This window comes from Lingula anatina, chromosome 1, assembly GCF_051362555.1.
Source record: "Lingula anatina isolate TDL-2025a chromosome 1, LinAna3.0, whole genome shotgun sequence".
NCBI lineage: Eukaryota > Metazoa > Brachiopoda > Lingulata > Lingulida > Lingulidae > Lingula > Lingula anatina.
The window spans coordinates 48,562,246-48,584,311 of record NC_141767.1 but is presented as its reverse complement, the minus strand read 5'-3'; the positions used below and the strand labels follow the sequence as shown (position 1 = coordinate 48,584,311).

General features: G+C 37.4%; 1 protein-coding gene across 8 annotated transcripts in view; it reads left to right on the top strand.

Annotated features, from left to right (window-relative positions):
* Positions 1-22,066, top strand: part of LOC106155662 (uncharacterized) — a 36,511-nt gene that overhangs the window by 5,507 nt on the left and 8,938 nt on the right. The window contains exons 1-2 of one of the 8 annotated variants that reach the window (XM_087000907.1): positions 5,354-5,585; positions 21,516-21,635. In XM_087000907.1, the coding sequence (XP_086857033.1) occupies positions 5,548-5,585; positions 21,516-21,635 (158 nt within the window). In that variant the 5' untranslated portion in view covers positions 5,354-5,547. Of the gene's footprint in view, positions 1-5,353; positions 5,586-9,562; positions 9,757-17,678; positions 17,865-18,232; positions 18,401-20,425; positions 20,610-21,104; positions 21,188-21,515; positions 21,636-22,066 lie in introns of those variants that run through there. The other 7 variants (XM_087000901.1, XM_013530598.2, XM_087000906.1 and 4 more) reach the window with 7 other exon arrangements.

Genomic DNA, 22,066 nt, shown 5'->3' with positions numbered 1-22,066 from the left:
GATTTTTATAAAGAAATGGAGCATCTCGATCATTGCTACAGCATTGACAAATCCAATTGAACTAACGCTCTGTGCAGTATTCATTTTGAAAATGCTGACGATTCATTTTTCAACTTTAGAATTGTTAAGATTGATTAAAGATTTTTGATAAGAAGGATATAGTGAGTTTTCTGTTAAGGAACATTTTGTTACACGATATTTGGTTGAATTGATTGTATAACAAAGCAGTATAGGAAATGGGTTTAAAATAATAGCTATAATTGGAATTCCTTGAAGGGGTTTATAACTCTAATAGTTTACCGTAGATAAACCCTTACATCATTGTTTTATCCATGTCATACCTGTTCACAGCACGATGGCATTCAATTTTCTAAGAGAATGGTGAGAAGATAGAACACGTGTTTTGCCTGCATCCTTACATCCCACCTACCCACCTTAGACAGTATACAAAATACCCCCCCCCCCCTCCGTTTCGTCCTATTTTCGAAGAATTTTAGAACGTAGAAGGCTATAAGCCATTTATATTCAATTTGCAATGCTTGGATTATAGTTAAAACAGTGCACCAGTCGACCTTAACACTTTACAGGAATATTCAAAACAGGTAGTGAAATAAAGATTTTCTTGCTCTCTTCAACAAATGTCTCTTTGAGAGAGAAAATGTGTTTGCTAATCAACGGATGTCTCCTGTGTGTTTTCACTGAGTCATTGAATTAGATCAATTATTCACGATCAATGAACTATAGATATATTGTTACAAATAGGACAATTTGTTGTTTTGCTCCTTATTATTGATGTATAGTAAATGATATATCTCACCGCTTATTGAATGCATTTACTGAATACGACAATGGACGTTGCCTTAGGCGTTTTAGTTAAACTAACTAAACCAAAAGAAATTTGTCTCCTTACAAATACGGACAGGAACTGAAAATTTTCCAGTACTATATACGACAACAAATAAAACATTGATGGCGCTCAATACGGATATCTAGAATACACAAATGAAAGCGTGAATTTGTCATCGTGCCAAGAATACTTGTCGGTAATATTTTACAAGGTAATTAAGACAATAGATGTCGAAACAATAATGAAATATCTAAGACGGCGTTGTTAGAGATGATAATTAGTACGCTAGCCGTACACTAGGAGATAACTCACAGGATAATGACGAAATAAAAAGGACACAGCTTTCTGTATGGGAAATGAGTTATTGACATATTCTCTGTTAGTTTTCAAGTTTACCATGAGGGATTAATGGTAATGAAACTTTTTGGTGGACTAAATATTTAACAATTATATTTTTTATTTTAAAGAATATTTGAATTTTTAAATAAATTTTATTTAATATCTATATATTTTATTTGAATATAAGAACATGTTTTTGCGTTAAAGGAAGTGAATAATTTTTAGTATTTTTACTACTCAGTTGATGTCTCCTCTTCTTAAAGAGCGCATTTAGAAGCAATCTAAACAGCCGTGAGCAGTCAGTAATGTAGAGATGTGCTTTGCACTTCTTGTATCTAGCAAGAAAAAAATTAGAATGAAAACCTGACACACATTTAATCCATACATGAATACGAAACACTGTGGAACATGTACATGATAATGTTGGTTTGCGAAGAGAACTTTTTGCATTTTAAACTCTGATGGCAAGGCCTCTTAAGCCCCAGTTAATCTCAAGTAGAACTAAATTGGCATCCACTTTTTCTTAGGTCTATAATTATATATTTACCTGACACATGAATCTCACCTTTTATTGGCGATATTTGTTGCGGTCGAAAAATTACCGGTTTAAAGTGTCCGTCTAGTGGTGGCGGTTAATCTAAGGATCGGATATCGCATTGCCTCATAAATTATCCCTGCCAAACACGAGTTGAGAAATGCGACTCACAAGGCGTATAACGTGTGTTTTGTAACCCCACGAACTTGCGAAATGCCGAGTGTGGGAGCATTAGATAAGAGCACAATACACTGACGACTTTTAAAAGACAGGTAGCGGATTTTTGGTGCGAAATACTACGTGAAATGGGTTTTGATCGCATTTTCTATTTCTAATGTCAGTTCATCAGGTTCATTCATCTATCACTTAAGTATGTCTTTCAGACCAAATCTTTATTTTAGTTTCTGTACCATCCATGATAAACCTCAGTGTGTCATCTTAAGTACTGATGCTTTCTTTTTTCACAACATGGCTTTTCAAAGTTCAATGTGTGGCGTATTTAAAAACTCGTACTGGTAAGAAAGCTATTTGCTTTATTGGCTTTATTGATGAGATGACAGGTTTATATAATGTTTACATAGTTGTAAGTGTTTGTACTTAGAATTGGATCATAGGGTATAGTATCTATTGTTAAGATTGATGTTACTGTATATCAGTTCAACTCGCGTCGAGTTAAATCCATGTTTTCTGCATGTATGTGTTACCAACTGCTAGAAAAATGAAGGCCTATTGGGTTCTAGCATCTTTGCGTATATTTAAGGTGTGCCTTCAACGGTATGAACCGAAATGTACGCAAATCAAACCCGATAAAAGGGAGCGTGACACAGAACAGTAACACTGTTTCAGAATGTTTATTTGGGGCAACGCGAAATGTGCCGAGAATGTATACAGTGTAGGTACTGCACATATAGACCAGGGTTTGGTTTCCTTCATTTTGTATATCCTGCACTACCCTTATCTCCAGCCTGTTTTTGCCTGCACACAAGCATGGCCAGGGATGCCTTTTAAAATATTGTTCTGTTAGGGATAGGTGTTGGCAGCGTTGGCATATTCTAAGGATGCATGGGTGAGAGAAACGCCAGTGTTACCTCGATTGAAGACAGTCGATCGCCTTGATTCTACCAATAAACCAAATTGCTTAGGTTGCTTGAGACAATCTTAATGAACACCATTCATCAGCAAGGTATAGAGATGGATTGAAGTTCTTCGCCATTTACTCTTGACATATTGAAGTTCCTGGTGGATGTTCCTGGGACATATTGATAGGTTGTTAGAGGGCAAACGATACAATTCAACTGGCAATTTCACTCCTGCAATCTGATTATGGCACTGATCAACACATTCAACGGCATTATGGGACGGCAACATTTTATATTCTCCTCCAAATTTACATGACGTTTTTATAGCTGTCTCAAATAACGATCGCACATATTCTGGAAATTGCTGAATATTGTTTCTTAGGATAAAGATGGTTTATCAGAAAGTCGAACAACTGGAACTGTTGGTATCGAGCACAGTTTGAGATAACCTGTTGAAATTTACATTGAACTAGATCCATCGGCTTCTACAAGATAAATCAAATAAAGAAATGGCCAGTGCTGTATTAAAAAGGATAAGTTTAAGAAAACAAAAACGTTGCAGACAACATGTGTATGGTTACCATATGGGTCGCAACACTGCTATCAGCTCGGAGCTAATTGCCCGGTAAGTAATTGACACTAGACGGTCGTAATTCTCAGTCGAGAGAATATCTTTTTTTCACTTAATCAAAATTATAGAATTCTAATTGGAGCAGCACTGATGAAGGTACCGCTCCAGCTGGGTCCAGGAAAATATAATAGATAGTAGGAAGTGCCTAACGCTCCTTTCGTCAAATGGTTAAGCTTTGTTTTAGTAATTGAGTTTTTAATCTGTGGCTCTATTGTATGTTTAAATCGAAAGTGATATAATGGGTTTTAGAACATATAAAAAAAGATAATTAGAAGGGTTTGCTTGAAGAACAATATAACAAAGCTTTAATTATTAATCCGAAATTCCTACTTTACAAGCCCCTATTTTGTCGCAATCACCATGTTTTGCTTGTCTTAATGCGTGGCTTGCTACAGAATGTACATCAACTGCATTATATTACGCAACTTTAGCCTAAAACAATCCATCAGCTCTTGTTCCATGACTACTCTAAATACTACGTAGTAATGTCTCTGTTTGACTCGGTGACTGTCGTTACGTTCTTGTATGCGTCCGATTCGAAACCCTTAGTCCAAACTGTAATGTCGAAATACAGTATTTAACCGCTATTTTCTCAGAAAAAGTGCAATACAAGTCCTAATCACCATGTTATGCATGTTATGGTTACAAAAAGGGTCTCGTTTCTTTCTCTCTCTCTCTCACTCTCTCTCTCTCACACACACACACACACACACACACACACACAGGTGAGAGGGGGGAGGTAAACTTAGACTACGAAGATCGTAAAATTAGCTTTGCAATATTGTTCTGGTAAATATGAATGATCGACCCCAAACAACTGCAGTGACATGCTAACTGAGAGTAGAGGACGTTTTCAAGATAGTCAAAATTTTCTCTGGGGGCTCAGTTAAAAACGTAACCATTTTTTTTCACAAAACTCTCGACTTCAATCGTTTTCGGAACTAACCCAGGATACTGAAAATCCGACCAAAATTCTTCGTGAGATTCCGACAAAACTGTTTCTTTTTACGTAAATCTTCTGAAATGTTGCCCTATTCTAATTGAATATGTAAAGCACCCTAAATACGGTATGCGTATGTTGACTTTGCCTTTGCACTGAGTACAAAATGGCTATCGTAAAAACTATGGCGTTATAACTTTTACGTGGTGGAGGGATTATCACATTTTAACAGTTATCTATAGACAGTCTCAAAAGTTAAATGATGTTGAACAATAGTTTTATAGTTACAAAAGTAGTAAGTTCTGTTCTTCATTTTCCTTGAATCCACAATATATAGTAGACCTACATATTGATGTTCTTCGTCCTTTGGATCTTCTTACACATGTATGCAAAGAGAAGCCCATGACATAAGTTCCGTAGATTTCGGTTTATTTCACTGTACCATTTAAGCAATATAAAGTGCTTTTCCCTGATTCTACGCTGTTTCCTCATCACACGCCGCAGTTCTTTGACTAATGTTCATAAGCAGACTCAGCATTAGCTACTACATGGCCTGTTACTACAAACACACATGGAGATGTTTCTAGATGGGAGCTCTGTTTCGCACAACACGGGATGTTGGCATGATGTCGACATTGCTTTACATTTGCATATTGATGTTAGTGTCGCCGTAAGTATCTCGGAAGGTAAGACCTTGGTAGTTATCTACAGACAATCTTGCCATGTCGATATGAAAAGAGTAAGCACCTGTGTAAGCCTAATTAAAATTCTTATAATTACTTTCATCACTCAGGCTAGCGCTCGACTCCTGTATGATTAAAATCTCTATCTTGCGCTAAAGAGAGAAAGGGAGAGGGGTGGTTAGGGAGAGATAGGGTTTCAACGGGTTTCATAGGGTTTCTTCATCCGTGTTAAAGAGTGACGGACCCTGGTCATTTTCATTCATCTTAATCATAATTACTTGACAAGTATGCTTACTGTATAGTAGTCATAAGGGCTTATTTTAAGACTTCAAGCCTAATTTAGCACGGTGAAGATTTTTGTGACAATGGACTTCATAAAACAACCCGCATATCACTTAGAGTATAAAAATAAGGGAGGAATCGCCGATGCATATACAGTGCGATTGTCTCTGAGAAAGTGTGTGATTTGCCGTGGGTGCTCCAACCGAAGACCATGTCTGTAAGGAAAGGGCACGCCGAATTGTTCGCAAGGTAATAATTTTTTTATCAACATTGTCATGGAGTGCAAACATTGGATACCCGGATCCAGAGTTTGAAATCGACCCCTGACCGTCAGACCGAGTTCCACAAGTTTCTGAACAGGCTGAGGTTTTTATCTATCGGCCCCTCGGTCAAGTAACTTTTTTTGAGAAACCGCGCGTATCAAACAATTATGTACATTGTTTTCATTGATAAAGAGTTATGGATTTATATAGAAACTTATCTTGTCTGTGTTTTGCACCAGCTGCTCGGGTGCCTAGTAATCGTTCCGGTTCGCTTTATTTTCGAGATCTTCAAAGCGGTTCACGCGTTACCTCCGGTGCGATTATTAATTTCCCAAAAGAACAGACGCACAATACGTTTATTAGGCATGATAAGAACTGGTTGGAAAATATTGAGAAGCACACAATTTTCAAGTTTTAATCATGAACAGTGTTATGAATAAGCAGCCACACGGTAGTCAGGACGGACCTTGGCGAGTGCCTACTGCCTTGGCTGAACCAGCTCACTATGGTCTAGGCCAGCTGAATCCGACCGCTCTTACCGGTACGATGATGGAAATTACCTTCTAGTTGGCTTTTACCAAACTGCAAACTTTAACTTGATTGTTTTATACTTTGTCCAAGTAGGTCGTGTTTTTTTATTCAGTTAAACTAAAACGACAGGTTTGTATATTCTGCACAACTCCCCATTTCCCGATTTGGCATACTTGATATGGTCAGTAAAATAATTTTGAGGAGAAATAGAAGAGAGATTAGGTTTCCATTAAGTCTGAGCATTGTGATTAATGAATCCGGTTAAATTTGTCGTTTTTGTGAAACCAGCATAAATTCGCAGTGCTTTATACATGAATAACTATTTTGAGGGTCATGAAACTGACTGAGCAAGCATCAAAAGTGTTCACACATCGTGGTACCGTTTTCTCTTCCCACAATCTTACAGAACAGATAGTTGGCTTATTTTTTTTACACTTCATTAAACGTGGTAGTCATTGATATTTTTCAAATTTTATTCATAAATTATTGTTATCATTTTTGCAGGAACTGTCGTGCGCAAATAATAATAATAATAACTAAAACACTATCAAATTTTGTCTAAAACTGATTCATTGTCACCACAGTTTTTTGCGTGCGTCCATCATTATGACTTCAAAACTACAACTAAATTCTTTGAAGACGGTCTGAGTATAAATATAACTGGGTTTTCGTGAATCATGGGCGCCCTTCTTCCATCGACCACCAGTTTGGCTCAGTCAATGACTGTGACAAGAAACGTGTACCACTAAGGGCATATTTACTTGCCATTTGTAAAAACTACTCTCGTGTATCGGTGACAAATTGTGACTAGCGGTGCAGCCAAGCAGGTCTCTAGGTCGTAGATTTCATTTTAGAACATGTTGCAAACTGAGACGATCTCCGCACTAGGTTCTATTAGTTCCCGATCTCATTACATCATCGCTCCATGGTACATGTTTCATGCGATCTTTATCAAGTCATAGTTTCCTGGTATGTAAAATGCATAGGGACAAAAGGTGTTTATATATAATTTGTTAGTGTGTCATTACCCTTGAGTTTTTTAAATGTAAATCAGTTGGACTGTCATTGTTTATCAGGCATCAAAGTGCTTGATTTTTCTGAGTGTTAAAAGATAAAAAAGGCAATTAACACTTGCCAACACTTGCTCTCTTTTGTACAAAGAGTGCTGTACCAATACATGTAATTTCAGCGTTTACACATGTTTGTTGCACTAATTGCCTTATCTATTGGCTTTCGTAGGAGTTATTTCCGATATATCGGTCTATCAAGCAACTACACAAATGTAAATGACGACATATCGTTCAAGAACGAAATAACAACTAAGTGCCATTCTTGAAGATAAACAAGGCAGCCGACAAGAGTTTTAATCGTTTCACCCGAGCCGAGAACAAGAAATGCCATCCCATTATCAATCAGCATACATTCCTTCTGAGTCACAACTTCCCCCTCCACCCAGATCTAAAACTGTTACAGTTCTGCGTTTTTGACTAACAGGTCCAAATTGATTAAGTGTGACATTATCTAAATACTAGTGCTCGCCTTGAAAAAGATTGTTTGATGGAGAATATGTTTAAATGTACTGAATGGTTAAAAGGTAGCGTTTTATAGTATATTACAATGCCAATATCATTTTCTCTCTAAGTGTAATTTGTATGGATGGCTGTACATGTAGAAAAAGAAGTGCTTGGCGAACTTTTACTTATCAGACCACCTCAGGTATGAACATCTATTCCATATGTACCGTTTGTAATTAAAAAATAGTAGACTAATAGGCAGACAATTAAGCATGACCAGCTGAGAGAGTTAAACTTTAAACCAGGTCACCGTAGTTTACTCCCCTAACTGCGTATGTATGCTGACGTGTAACATGTGCCAAACCCACATTAACATGTAAAAAGCAACACATCCATCATTTAGGACAGTATCGTCAACATCTTTAGTTTGTTTTAAGTCCATGATTAATTTCAGTTTGGTTTTACCTTGGCATCTAACTCGAGTAAGATGTTGTACGCAATGGGTTTAAGAAAGTTTTTTCACATAAGTAGTAGATCCAGAATCCGATAATTGTACACCGCTTTCGCTGCAAACAAGGGAAAATGGCAAACAAAAGCTGAAAAATTCCCAACGCATCATAGGACACGTCAATCAATGAATGTGTTCTGATCTGGGTCTGTCTTCATTGGGAATTCAGGTATCACCTTGAAATATTACTTATGGCCAACAAATATATCTGAAACCAATAGAGATAGACCTATGGCAATCATTAAACTTGTATAGAAAATCCCCTGCAAAGTTGGACAGATCCAGCTAGTACGATGTGTGAATCTGAATGCACCCTCAGCGATTCCGTTCTCTTCCCTATTCATTTGGAGTGCCCTGCATGTTCTCTCAACCAGCCAGCTGGGTGATTTTCTTTTTTTCTTTTTTTTTTTAGTATAGAAAAGTGCACAGAATAGCCAGAGAAATGCATGTGGATTTATTTTGAAAAAAAATTCTATCTGTTATCACGGCAGAGGGCATTTTGTATGTACCGGGGAGGGGGGTGATAAGGACAATACATGTAGATGTTGCTCCGAATGATTTTGGCGATAAGACGTGCGAATGCATACCTTCATCTAAATAATAGCAGGATGTTCTGAACTCTCTGTGACTGACACATGCAAATTGTGCAAACAAGCATGTTGTGATGTAAACAAAATGTGCTTTGTCTAATCAAGTATAAATGTTGTTACCACGCCATTTTGGACTTTGAGTGAGACCCATCAATTAGGGTTTGATAGCCGTCGGCAGAGCACTTAAGATTTTTTCGATTAATTAATAATCTAAGGTACAATACAATTAACTTAGGAAAAATAGTCGATATTGTTTAAGAAACATAAGATAGATTAAACTAACATTTAATTCTCAATAAAGATGGTTTTTAACCGATAGGTCAATTAAGTGCAATGAGAATGGCTTACTTCTTAGGGTAAAATCAATCGCCCCACGGCAGGCGAAATCTCGCGTTTTTCTAATCTCGTATGACGTCACGCACTACAAAGGCTTTCTCGGTTTATTGCCATTAGGTGCAAGTGATAAGTTATTTTATTTATTCCTATTTTTATATGAAGACATTTTAGCTGTGGTCCTGTCATGGTTCAGCCTATTCTTTATGCATTTCCCTCTTTTGTCCAATAACGAGTAGCTCCAATTTAACTTTAATATTCATTATTTTACTACTAAGTTTTCGCTAAAGGGAAAATCTTAGTTACGAAACTTTATAACATTTGTGAAGAGCATAAAGTACATGTAGGTGTTTGCTACAGGTGTCAACTGTGGTCCTAGTATATTTGGTTACACAGGTATGACGCGCTGGCAGCACAAGTGACGCCACCTCCATTAGTCATTAAGACCTGCAAAACGAAGGCACATTAAATCACGTGACGTCTCGTCAACTAAAGGGACGGTGCTCTATAAATAGCTAGGATGGTCGTGAGCTAGTGTTATCTCTGATATTAAACTATCTTTGGCATATACCTTATGGCTCCCCAAAAAACTGCCCTTAATGGGATTTTTGGTATTACTTCAGCGGTCAGCGACATCAAGTCCTGTCCCCGCAGACATCCAGAGAAAAATTTGGACCGAAGGTAGGCGGAGTTACGTAATTTCATCAAGTAGATTAAAATGGACAGACACTATTTATAAAGTAAAATGAAAGTTCACGATTTTAATACTGCAGAAGAAAATGAACAGGTCAAAAGAGTGATTAAGATGTCTGGGCAACAATACATTATAGCCTACTTAGGGAACGAGTATTTTCGTCTTTCTGCACCCAATACAGCACAGATTATGCAATGCACCGAATATTGGTGTATTCTTGTTTTCATATATCGTCCTGAATATAATAAAGATAAATAATCTATATTCTACAAACTTAGATGAATCTTCAATATGGTAAAGAAAAGGGGGAGGCTTATGTAAAATTCGCCCAGTTGTTTTTCATAACGTCCACCTCACTGAACACGTAGTGGTCACAATTGTACACTGTAAGCGCTTTCAGTGTTGGAGTACAATGTCGTAAATGGCATTGTTACGGTATAATGCAAAAGCTCTATTACATCATAGCATTTGGGAGGTACACAAGAGAATAAAAGCAAGTACTGTATAAAGATCAGATGGCACATGTTTATAGCGAAAGAAATCTTTGAAAATGCTCCCACTTGGTACATGTATTTTCCTCTGAATAGGTAGTCAATCACAAAAGTGGATCAATTCGAAAGGTTTACACCGTAAATAAGAAGCCCAACTCTGAATCTTTAACATTTGACAGTGCTCAAAGAATGCTACATGTGTAATATGTCGTCCTAAGTAATGTTTCTTGATCCGATGCTCTATTTCAGTGTGGAGCGAATAAAACGTTCCAAGAGCAGACCGTCTAACTCGGATATTGGTCTCTATTTGAAATAAACATTGTTTTGGGGGTAGAAAAGCCTATTTCGAAAGTAAGATGTCGTTCACACAAGAGGCGTGTTTTTACTGAACATTACCGACGTCGGTCGGGTATTCTGTAATCTAAAATTCAACCTTGCTACGATCCAATATACGTAAACTTGATTGATTATCGCGATGTCACACGATTTAGATAAAGAACACCAGCCACGGTGAAGAGTTTAACTTTGTACGTTCACATTAGGCACGAGATTTTTTTGTAGTTTTGTCTTTTAATCGTCCCATCTCACCTACAGTACATTATAGGAACATGGTTCACTCTGATATCAGAGGCCTCTGAAATACATGTACTACATGTAGTAGTACCCAAAGTTAAAGTTTAGGATAATTAGCAGATCCTGTGGTCAGAGTGTAGGAATAAGGGCTTCAGTGAACTTCTGATGCTAGCGTTAGGCATACAAGGGAATGAAGCCGGACATTTTAACCATATAAATGTACCAGTTGTTTACCTGTGTAGTAACACCAGCACCCGACGCTGTCATAGTGATCTTCGTCCACCAAAAAGCTCGCCGTTACTTTGACATGTTTACAAAAATTTACATCATAAAACCAGATGTTTACGTTTACTTGAACCTCGTAAACTTTAAATCTATAAACTGTCATAGTCAGGTTGATTCAAAAAGTCACTGATTAAAGCATTGTTGGGTATACAGAGTCTTATTAGCACAATATTTGGATTTATAAGTGGATCAATTATATCCTTTACATACGTATGCAAATGATACCCCTTCCCTTACAATTTTTAATGACCTAAAAACTTTCTTGAAAAGGTTTGAAGGCATGTCTTTTTCGAGTTATGTTGTTAACGTTTTTATGTTGTATAAGTTTTGTGATTTACCATAGTTAAATATGAATTTGCACGTGTTTGACATGCACTTTAGACGCATAAATCACAAAGGACGACTTCATCTCGCCACACAATCATCGGTGCGCACCGTCATTGAGCGGCTGAATGCTTCAGTGCATCTTTGCCTTCGTGTTATCATGGGTTTCCATTACCAGCACAACTGTAATGTTATTCCTCACATTGTTTGTCGGGAGCTGGTTACTTCATTTAGTCCGGTTTTAAAGAAAATAAAAAGGGGAAAAGTGCAGACTGTCCAGGATAGCGCTTTATTTATCAGACAGCTTTAGTGATTGTGTTTTTTTCACCCAGCATATACCCCCGGCAAAGCTTAACAAACAAAGATTTTGCAGATAGTGCCGATTCCCTTTAATTGAAGGAATTATAATATATAATAAGCGACGGCGAACAATCAGAATATTATATAAGATCTAAGTGGACACGGACATGCAAACATGCACCTTTGTCCTTATGCTGGGCACTGTAAACTTTATTCGGGATGTAAACATTTTCATGATTTATCATACACATGATTAAAAAGACTCAAATAAAATTTCATGTTAGAATTGTGAATAAGCTAAACATAACTCTGTGAGTAATGAAGGAGTCAGTTTGTCTTTCAACTTTGCTGATTATAATGAAAATTCTGACATGTAGCGTATGACCACTGTTTTTGAATTTGCTGATAATAATCTCAACGGTGTTTCCATCAAATGGCAAAGATTTGTTTCTATTAAAATAGCAAAATGCCATTTCCGCCTAAGGAGAAATAAGATATATTCCGTTTAAGATATCAGCGAAAGGTGGTGTGGTTTACAGTCTCATGAATTCGTTTTAAGTTTCAGTAATAGTTTCTTCAAAAGACAGTTCCACTCCGATACTTCAAAGAAAAATTATTTCTTTTAATAAACTATTATTCTAGCTTTGATTGTTTAGTAAAACCCAAGAAATATAAATCGAATTAAAGAGAATGAATGAGAAGTTATGCAATTTCGAGAGAAACATAGGCTACAGCTTACAGTTGATTTAACAGAATATTTCTGCAGTATAAAAAGAAAATTAAACTAACTCGTAAACACATCAAAGGCGCTTCGAATATCACAAAAGGCGTTTCATTTCTAAAAGGGGTCGAAGCATAATACTGACGATTATTCATCTGTCCTCTAGAATTTTCTTTATTTACTGGCGGAACTTTATGCCATACGACTCGAGTTGCAAGATGACACGTCAACGTCTGTCCGGTAACGTCTACTACCCCAGAAAACGGGGCGTTCTACGTACTAATATTGTGCATCTTGATTGAAGTATGTTTACGTTTTACGAGCATTGTGTTATTTTCAAGATCACGCCTCAAACTTACGTCACAAGAAAAAAAATAAAACAGAATGGCCCGTGAAAAGTGGCTGGGAGAGGGGGAGGAGGCACCAAAGTTCTGCACTGTCCCCTAATCACCACGTCGTGTAGTGATCTGTCAGTCACTGTCATAGTTAAGAGGAAAGTTTGTAAACCCTATTACATAACACCTTCTTATTCTTCGTTTGACTTCGGAGACCAAGAAAAAAAAAGGAGTAATGGAAACTTGACAACATTTAAGAAAATAGTCACTCCGATTAAGCTCCATGACGACTTTTGTCTGTACAATCTCAAAGTCACTCTTTCAAAAAGATTTCGATCAAAACTTAATGTACTTTACCAGTTAATCACAAACAAGTGCCGTCTAAGGTGTCTGATGACAACGTAGCGCCCACTAAATTATATCTATTACCTGAAAATTAAGAGCGGCAAAAGTTATCTTTTCGTCGTTTTTTATAAATATAATTTCCTCATCAAAACCATAAACGTCAACTCGTCAGATAAAGGTGAAATGTATCGTGTGTTAAATTTTGCCGATATTTAAGAGTTGCCTCAGATTCACGTAAAGCAGAGTCTTCTGAGCTTTTAGAATCAGTGACATAGGTTTGCTTTTCCCAAACCACCCCCTGGTTTCTAGTACATTCCAATTTGGGAAGATCATGATGAGGTCTGGTTGCGCTAGGAAGATAAACCATAAACATAAGCTTTGGACTGTTAATTCAGGGTGAGTCAGGACAGTTCTTGTAGTCCAGTCAGATTTTTCTATGATGTTTCCTAAGGCCCCTATTTCACACAGACCAAGAATCCCACGAATCGCCAGGAATTGACAAATTTTAGGATTCGTGAGGATTCGTGAGATTTAACCAATTTTCTGGTCTTATTCGACACGCTCACGATTCAGTTACGATACAGGTACGATAGTGTTACGAATATTCGTGGGATTCGGCTGGAATCGTGAGATTTTGCCAATTTTCTGGTCTAATTCGACACGCTCTACGATTCAGTTACGATACAGGTGCGATAGCGTTACGAATATTCGTGGGATTCGGCTGGAATCGCACGAATATTGTCCAGAAATTCACTACGATTTTTTGGAATCGGGAGTTCGTGGCCAAAACTATGAACAGCTCAAAATGTTTGCCACGAATTCCCGATTGATCAAGAATTGCAAGAACTTACTACGATTATATACGAATCAGTTAAGAACTTCACGAACTGATTACGATTCAACCAAATTTTCAATTCCTGGCGATTCGTGGGTTCGTGGTCTGTGTGAAATAGGGGCATCAACGTTTTTGCCACCCATTCCTGTTGGTCAAGAAGTGCAAGAACTGACTACGAATATATACGAATCTGTTAAGAACTTCACGAACTGATTACGATTCAACCACGAATCGTGAAATTTGTCAATTCATGGCCATTCGTGGGATTCGTGGTCTGTGTGAAATAGGGGCATAAGGTAAGCATTTTAAATCAATGTTAATTAATAGTGTGAAAGGTCCATGGCTTTTCTCTCTGGTATAATGTTCTGGAACTAATACTCATGATGGTGAACCCTCCTTAAACCTTTTCCTATTGTGTAAATTGTTCCTTTGACTAGTTATCTTGTTATATTGTTTTTTTTTAATTCAGTGATTTATAGTGGCACGCTTCCTTTGCATTTTCTGCAGTTGTATTCACAGGTGATGATGCTTTACTTGCAAATGTTGGTCCATTTTTTGATTAGACGATGTTGTACATGCCCGTTATACATGTAGTCAAAAGGTGTGTAGTTCAGCTAACGCATTTTATAGATTCATTGCATGTTTTAGAGAAACACCAAAAGTTAAATAATTTCCGTGACAGGTCCATGTATCACAGGTACGAATTATGAGTTTGTTCAGAAAAGAAAAAAATATATTTAGATAACATCATTGAATTTAGAAATAATCGTAATGGGGGTAGTAAAAACGGTAGGGGTGAGTGATAGGAATTTAAATGCTTACGTGTGCGGTCGTAATAATAGGTTCCACATTAAAAACATCAGATTTATCATATCTCATTATATCTCTCAAATGAGTGTATTTTAACTTCAGAAAAATTTTACATTGTGTCTTTTGAAATTGACTTTGTACCAATTGTCATTTAATTTGACATTTATCAGAAAAATACATGTATAAAAGGGGCGCATCCAGGATTATTTGAAGGAGGGGGGGCAGAACAACAGGCCTCGGTTGCGAAGCCGACCGTCGCCCCCTTAGTGTGGGGTTCGCTGCTCAAGGGCCCCGAAAATCGTTTGGTGTTTTAAAGAGCAAACAGTGCCCTTTGGAACGGTTTAGAACTATGATTTAGCTAGTCAAAATTCTTATTTCAAGAGGGTGTGATATATTTTTCTAAATCCGCCACTGTATAAGACGTACCTATTCTGGTAACGTTCTTATTTAAGCATGACGCATACTTGAGATCATATCAACAAAGGTCTATTTATCACATATTTGTGATAGATACAATACGAGTCGCCGAGCTGTACGTGAAATATTACGAGTGTATTGGCGAGCCGCAGGCGAGACAATACACGAGTAATTTTCACGTACAGCTCGGCGACGAGTGTTGTATCTGGCTTAAACCACGGCCTCTGATTGGCTACTACACTAGTAGTGCAACAGACCGTGGAACGCACTCGTACATGACGTGCTTGTATGTCGCATACAGCACGGCCGAGTCTTTTGTTCTACGCGCTAGCCGTGGTTTAAAGTTCAATTCTGTTATGTGTTATTCTGTTAAGTGTTAGCCTATACAATTGACTGAAAATTTATACAAATATGTCATTTCAGAGACTGATAGTATATCTCGACTTCAAAATATGGAAGAAAAATGTTTTAAAATTGTTGTAATAGGTAGAAATCTCGGATTTTCAAAAATTTTGATGGTGGCCGATATGCACATTTAGTGTCGCCATACAGTTCAAATTAGGGTCAATGCCACTGACCCATGCAGACATCTCACTGGTCTGTTGTTGGTCAATAGATTACCTCTTAAATGAGGTCCGCCAAATATCCTGTGTTACCTGTGACATATTAGCACAAGTCACGAAAATAGGCCTACGATGAAATCATCTCACAGGTGCGTGCAGCTACTGATATATACTCAGCAAAAATATAAACGCCCCACACACAATATTATATACATATATTGTGTGGGGCGTTTATATTTTTTCTCAGTATATATCAGCAGCTGCACGCACCTGTGAGATGATTCAGATCTTCAGATTATTGTTCCTAGCCAATAACATGTTACATATATAATTAGAATATTTGGGCGTTTTTGCTCATTTTAGCTTAAGCAACATCATAGTGCCATTTCTTTTGTTTAACTAGTTAACAGCATTCCCACCTCGAACAGGAGTAGGTAAAATATCGGAAATTCATGTCCCTACCTTCTGAAACAAACCCATTTTTTGGAAGCCCTTATGACGTGATCCCCCCTCCACTTTGCTGCAATAATTCAAGGAAAAATGTAGTAGTTGCACTAAAGCCCGAGTTTTATGAATTATGGTAAATATTTATAATCTTAGTTGGCCTTTAAGACTAGGAATTTGGATTTCCGCTGCCCTAAATGGAATTACAATATTTGACAGATCACATGTCATCTATGTCGGGAAATTTGAGAAGGATGTTTTCGAATGAGTGGTTTTTATCTGACCACTATTAGTTCCTTCTCCCATTTTCGTGCAGTTTCGTCTGTTATAAAAACGGAACTCATGAAGCACGTGCCTTAAAACGTGCAGCACTTGTATTAAGGAAAAAATGTACTATTAATTTTGATTGACGGGCGTATAATTTACAATTTAAATCAAAAATAAGAATGATTGAGAAAATGTAGCATAATAGGGAGATAATGGGGATCTTAGACCCTCAGACTGAATGACCCCTAAATGACCGATGTAGTAAATGGTACCTGCCTATCAATTAATGTAGCCGTATGCTTTTGTGTAATTTATCTCGCCCCCATAAGAATATTTTTAACTACGCATGGTCACTTTTGAGTCCTGTATCACCTACAAAGCAAACGGTTGGGCTAGAAAAAAATTCAAAAGATGTTTTTCTCGAATGTCACATTCCTATATTTGAGGGATTTGAAGAGAAGAAAGGTGTTTAATTATTCATACAAACCCAAAGTTATGTTAAATAGTGTTCCGGTGAATGTTGGTAGGATAATTATTTGGAAGCCAAATTCACAACTGACCGCTTCACGCACTGTTTAATTCTTCATTGCCGCTCTAAAGTTTTACAATATCCCCGTAACGAATAGTATTCTATGGGTATCGCAAATATCTTCAGGTATTTTTATCTTTATATTGGGCCACTTAAATATTGGGTATTTTATTACTGATGGAAAAGTAAAAAAAAAAATCGAATAAATTTCAGAACGTATTCGGGTTTTAGGTACACCTCTAAAAGTACATAAGGGCTCAATTCTTGGTGGGCAAAAACATTTTAAATAAAACATTGCAAGCTCCTATCCACTTATTCTGTGGCCAAAGGAAAGCAGCCTGCTTGTTATGGCCTTCAAGGTTCATATTTTTGTGACAGAAAATCGACATTACTATGAAGCTAACTTGCATCACAAGCCACGCCCATACCAAACCCGTCTTTGTCTCACGTAAAATGTGAACGACATCAGAAATAAAACAGTGGCTTGGTGCAATTAGATTTTAATCAGCACCTTTATCGTTTACATGTTAGTATCTACGGAGGATCAGACAATGTAAAATCTTTTCTTGTCCTTTGCGTTGCATCACTCTGATATAGCAAAAGATAGACCGTCAAAGCTATCATTATTGGGTGTCATTAAAGCATATCTTAGCTATCAGATGTCTAGTTATTACGAAACAGTGTCACCCGGTACTTAACACATATGATGTAGTGGGTCGTTGGACAGTGTTTAAAGATTTCAAAGGCGTCGTACAGAATTCTGTAGAGACACCAAGTTTTGCAAGATGATGATGATGTTCGGCAGTTCTAGTGAAAGGGACACCCATTACAACAGCAAGTTTCGGTCGCTAAACTTGTAAGTAAATGTGAAATTTAGAAACCAAAACAATTGCTTAATATGCGGAAAATTGTTTTTCTCATATTTGTGTCTACTCGGGAGAGGTCTTGTTGCATGTCCACCACTAATAATATCGGTTCCCAGCATTTTATTACTAGATTGGCGTGCTGTGTTAACGTTGTTATTGCACGGCAGTGACTTTACACTGAAATTACAATAGTTCTTTTATTTATGCGATTGGAACTTTGTCTTATCTCGGTTTAAAATAAAACCTCGTCATTGCGCTAAATATGAAGTTATATCAGATTAGTAACGTACGTTGACTCTTGTATGCATTGTCAGCACGACCGTGAAACTAATGGACATTTAAAACCAATTAAAAAGTAAGTCACAACTCTCCATACTGGTGCCACAGCTGGTGCTGCATATGCAAGCCCCTACGAGGTGTCTCTATATTAATACGCCCGTGTTGACATGCGGTGGAGAAATAAGTATACCTTAGACGGAAGGCAAGGTATAGGTAGACATCACATCGTTTCTAGTTCATTTAAAAGGTAGGTGCATTGTACATTAATTGGCTCAAAGCAAGAACGTGTCCTCTTTGTCAGCCAGAAGGATAATTATTCCACTCAATCCTACGTTTATCTTTAAGCTTAAGTTAGAGGTTCGGGGAATTGTCTAAAGCCGAGTGCCGCGCCCGTAGCTTTGCAGGGAATACGGAACACGTGCATCCCCGTATTCACCCGAAAAGTGACTCGGGCGATCAATTTTGTGTCCTGCCAGCAAACAAATGTGTTGGAGTAATGCAGTGGGTGAATCACACTTTACTACAGATTCACAGTACATATTATGTGAAAATTCGTGATTCATTCTTTAGTATTTTATCTTCAACGTGTACTGAAGGCTTGTTTTTACATCTGTTTCCAAAGCTAATCCCCCCCCCCCCCCCCCCCCCGATCGACCAAGTCTGTAATTTAGATTGGTGTTATTTCTATACGCCGAGTGCCTCGGCTTGTTAGTATTCTGATGAGTGTTCCACCTAAACGCGGCTTGTCAGTTACTCATGTTCAGTCCATGTTGCAACAGACGTCCATTAACTGGAGGAATGTTACTACAAACCACGCGAGATTGCTCATAGAGACTTAATGCCCTTAATTAATGTCTGGTGGAGACTAACCTCTTTTCAGTGGTAAGCAAACGTAATTTCACAGAAATATCTTATAATGAAAGAAATGACGTCCTAAACCCAACAAAAGTTCAGACATGTTGCGTAACGAAAGCGTCCCAAAAACCCATGAAAGCCCTGTTCAAGTCGAAATGATGGAGTTTGATCTTTTATATAAGACATCGTAAATCTAATAGGTTCCCATTAGGAATAAAAACATTGTCTTTGTAAGAACTTTTCGATGATGAATTATTCCGCTTCTTTCGCCTTTCAGGCATGCATAGAATAACGCGGTTGTATATCCATGTAATGAAGCCACATCACTTAATACATTTTAGTGGTGTTTCTTTCATCTTTCTCGTTTCTAATAGTCTGTGAGACGGTGATTTGGCAGGTGTTCGTCTAATTCAAACAGTACATTATTTTTATGTTGCTGTGCACCAAAATCTTACGGTTTTATATAACACTGTTTACACCTCAATACACCAATGAGAGAAGTTTAAAACACCCCTTTCTCCGCAAAACCTCTTTTTAGCAGAGGTCGCTCTTAAAGGAGCACCTTTGTCCGGGAAATTATGCACGTGGTGTAGCGCCACTTGGTACAAATTAACGATGTGTTTTCTCTTCCTATTTTGTTGTTTGACATGTAATTTGTTGTGAATGGTATTTTTCCCATTTTCCACATCTCCAGCAACTTTTTTCATAGAACAGCTTGACCTCAAGCTCTGAGTGAATTAACCCTAGAGGAAGTCCTACTAAACACAACCTTTTCTCATTATCAGTCCTTTTATATTTGTAGGATTTTACTATCTATTTGTAAAGCAAGGTAGGGGCCTTAGCCTCCCCCCCCCCCTCAAAAAAAAAAAAAAAAAAAAAAGGAAGAAAGAAAAAAACATAGCTGCATGAGAGTTTGATTTTCACAAATTTAACACATGTTTTACGCAGTTTTTCTGTGCAAATAAGGAGATGCACGTTTTCCTAATATATTCTTTGGGGGAAATGGCTTCGTTTTCAGGACACCAACATCGCAATTTGACATCTTGTTCTGTTTTCCGTTTGTCTTCAGTATAAACAATTATCATTTTGTAGATTGGCCATTGACCAATTAACATGCCTCTCTTGAAACATTTCCTTGAAATAAAACACAGTTTGGGTTCTCTCAGGTGAACTGATAAATGCTCCCCAGGCAATCCACTCCCTGAAAAGAGATATTTTGTTTTGCTGCCTTGGTTCGAGCTGAGGTTAGGACATAAATCATCTGGAATTAAATTATATTGGATCAACAAGCAATAAAGAATATACATACAGTAGATTAGGTTTCCAACGCGGAAGTCTATGATTATATCTTACGTGTTTACTCGAGCAGGGCCGGAAAGGGAGTCAATTGATACAAATAGCTGGAAAGTAGTACCCTTACCAGTTCAAGGAAAAAGATACTGAGAGTCACTAAGTTACTGTAGAAACGGTATACCAGTTATATCAAACAATCTTCGAATCACCAGGCAGCTTTTAATTATACATCGATAATATATACAAGTATCCAAAACTCACCTAGAACAAAATATGCGTTGTCATACCATTTTCGAAAGTGTTAAAAGGTAAGACTTGTTTGTGATGTTTTGGCCGTCATAGTATCAACATGACTACCTGTTATATTTATGTTAAATTTATAAAAGAAACAACAGAATTTAGACTATCAGCATAACATCAAATAAGAAGAAAAGAAAAAGAAAATGATATCTCTACCTGTATCAAATTAAGCTACTTGCATGGCCTAATTTAAAATTAGATTATTGGATCCTTAAGAAAACTTAAGTATATTTCGTGATGATGTATCTTGAAACTGTTTGCACGCACTAGTCTCGTCTCGCGCCAGGAGAACGAGATTAGAATCAGGTCCAAAGCGTCAAGTTGTACCATTTGAGATATTGCCAGTAAAAACAGTTGATATTGCACTCTATTTTCAGTCGTATTTTCGCTTCCCAGTATTTCGATATAGGCCGGAAGTAAGGCTTAAAAGTTAATTTTTGTCTCCAGACTCATAAAAATACAGGGAAAATGTGATTTATAAGTGGATGCAGTGTGTGTGCGACTTACTTGGATATATAATGTCAACGAAGTACAAACGGAACAGCTGGGAACTGTTTTGCCACATCACTTGGATACAGTGGTGCAGGTAGCAGAACTACCTTAGAATGCGAAAATGTTTGTAATATGGATTTTTTGCTTGAGAATTAGAACCCTTCGGCCGGTCGATTGGGAAGCATATTTTACCCCGAAAAAAGAACGTGTGCATCTTACGTAAATTGTGGCATTTTTCCTCATGTTTTAGACCTTTAATGAAGAAAAGTTATACTGTTCAGGAGCATTTTCTGTGTACCGGTTTTTTTTTTCAAAATGCTACTAAGTCATTTGCAGATATAAAGGCAAGGAAAATTTCTCTTTTTAATTACATAACGTAGATGTGTAACGTTTTAAATATAGCATTCCTCTTTTTTCTTCAGTTTGAGCAGCCAGTTCAGTTTTCTTCGGCACAAAAGTTTCGAACAAGAGCTAGAAGATGACAATATCGACGATGACATTCTACAAACTGAGATTGAAGCCCAGGCTCAAGCGGAGAAATCGTAAGTATTTTTATGAGATTCAATACCTTTTAAAAGCAGTATAGTTGAACACATTATATTGTAGAGTAAAGCAGACCTGTAACACAACGGCATACGGGGGTAAAGTCAAGGCATTCAGGATTTAGTTCACAAAAATACAGGGATACTTAACATAACTTAACCACTTTAAGGGAGCCAGCACCCTAAAAAAAGCCCATGTTGCCATGTCGTACTAATCTGTACCAGTATCCGTGCAATACACGACCAAATAACGATAGCCTAATGATAATGACAATCTGTGCTACATAAGCTGTGGGCTGTACTATGTGATCGAAAGATGTACCGCCATCCAGTATTGTTCTGTACCAGTATCAGGGCAGCAAGTGGGCTTAAGGTGAAAAAATTATCCATACCCTCATGTGTTGGCATACATACATGTACTGAACTGTACC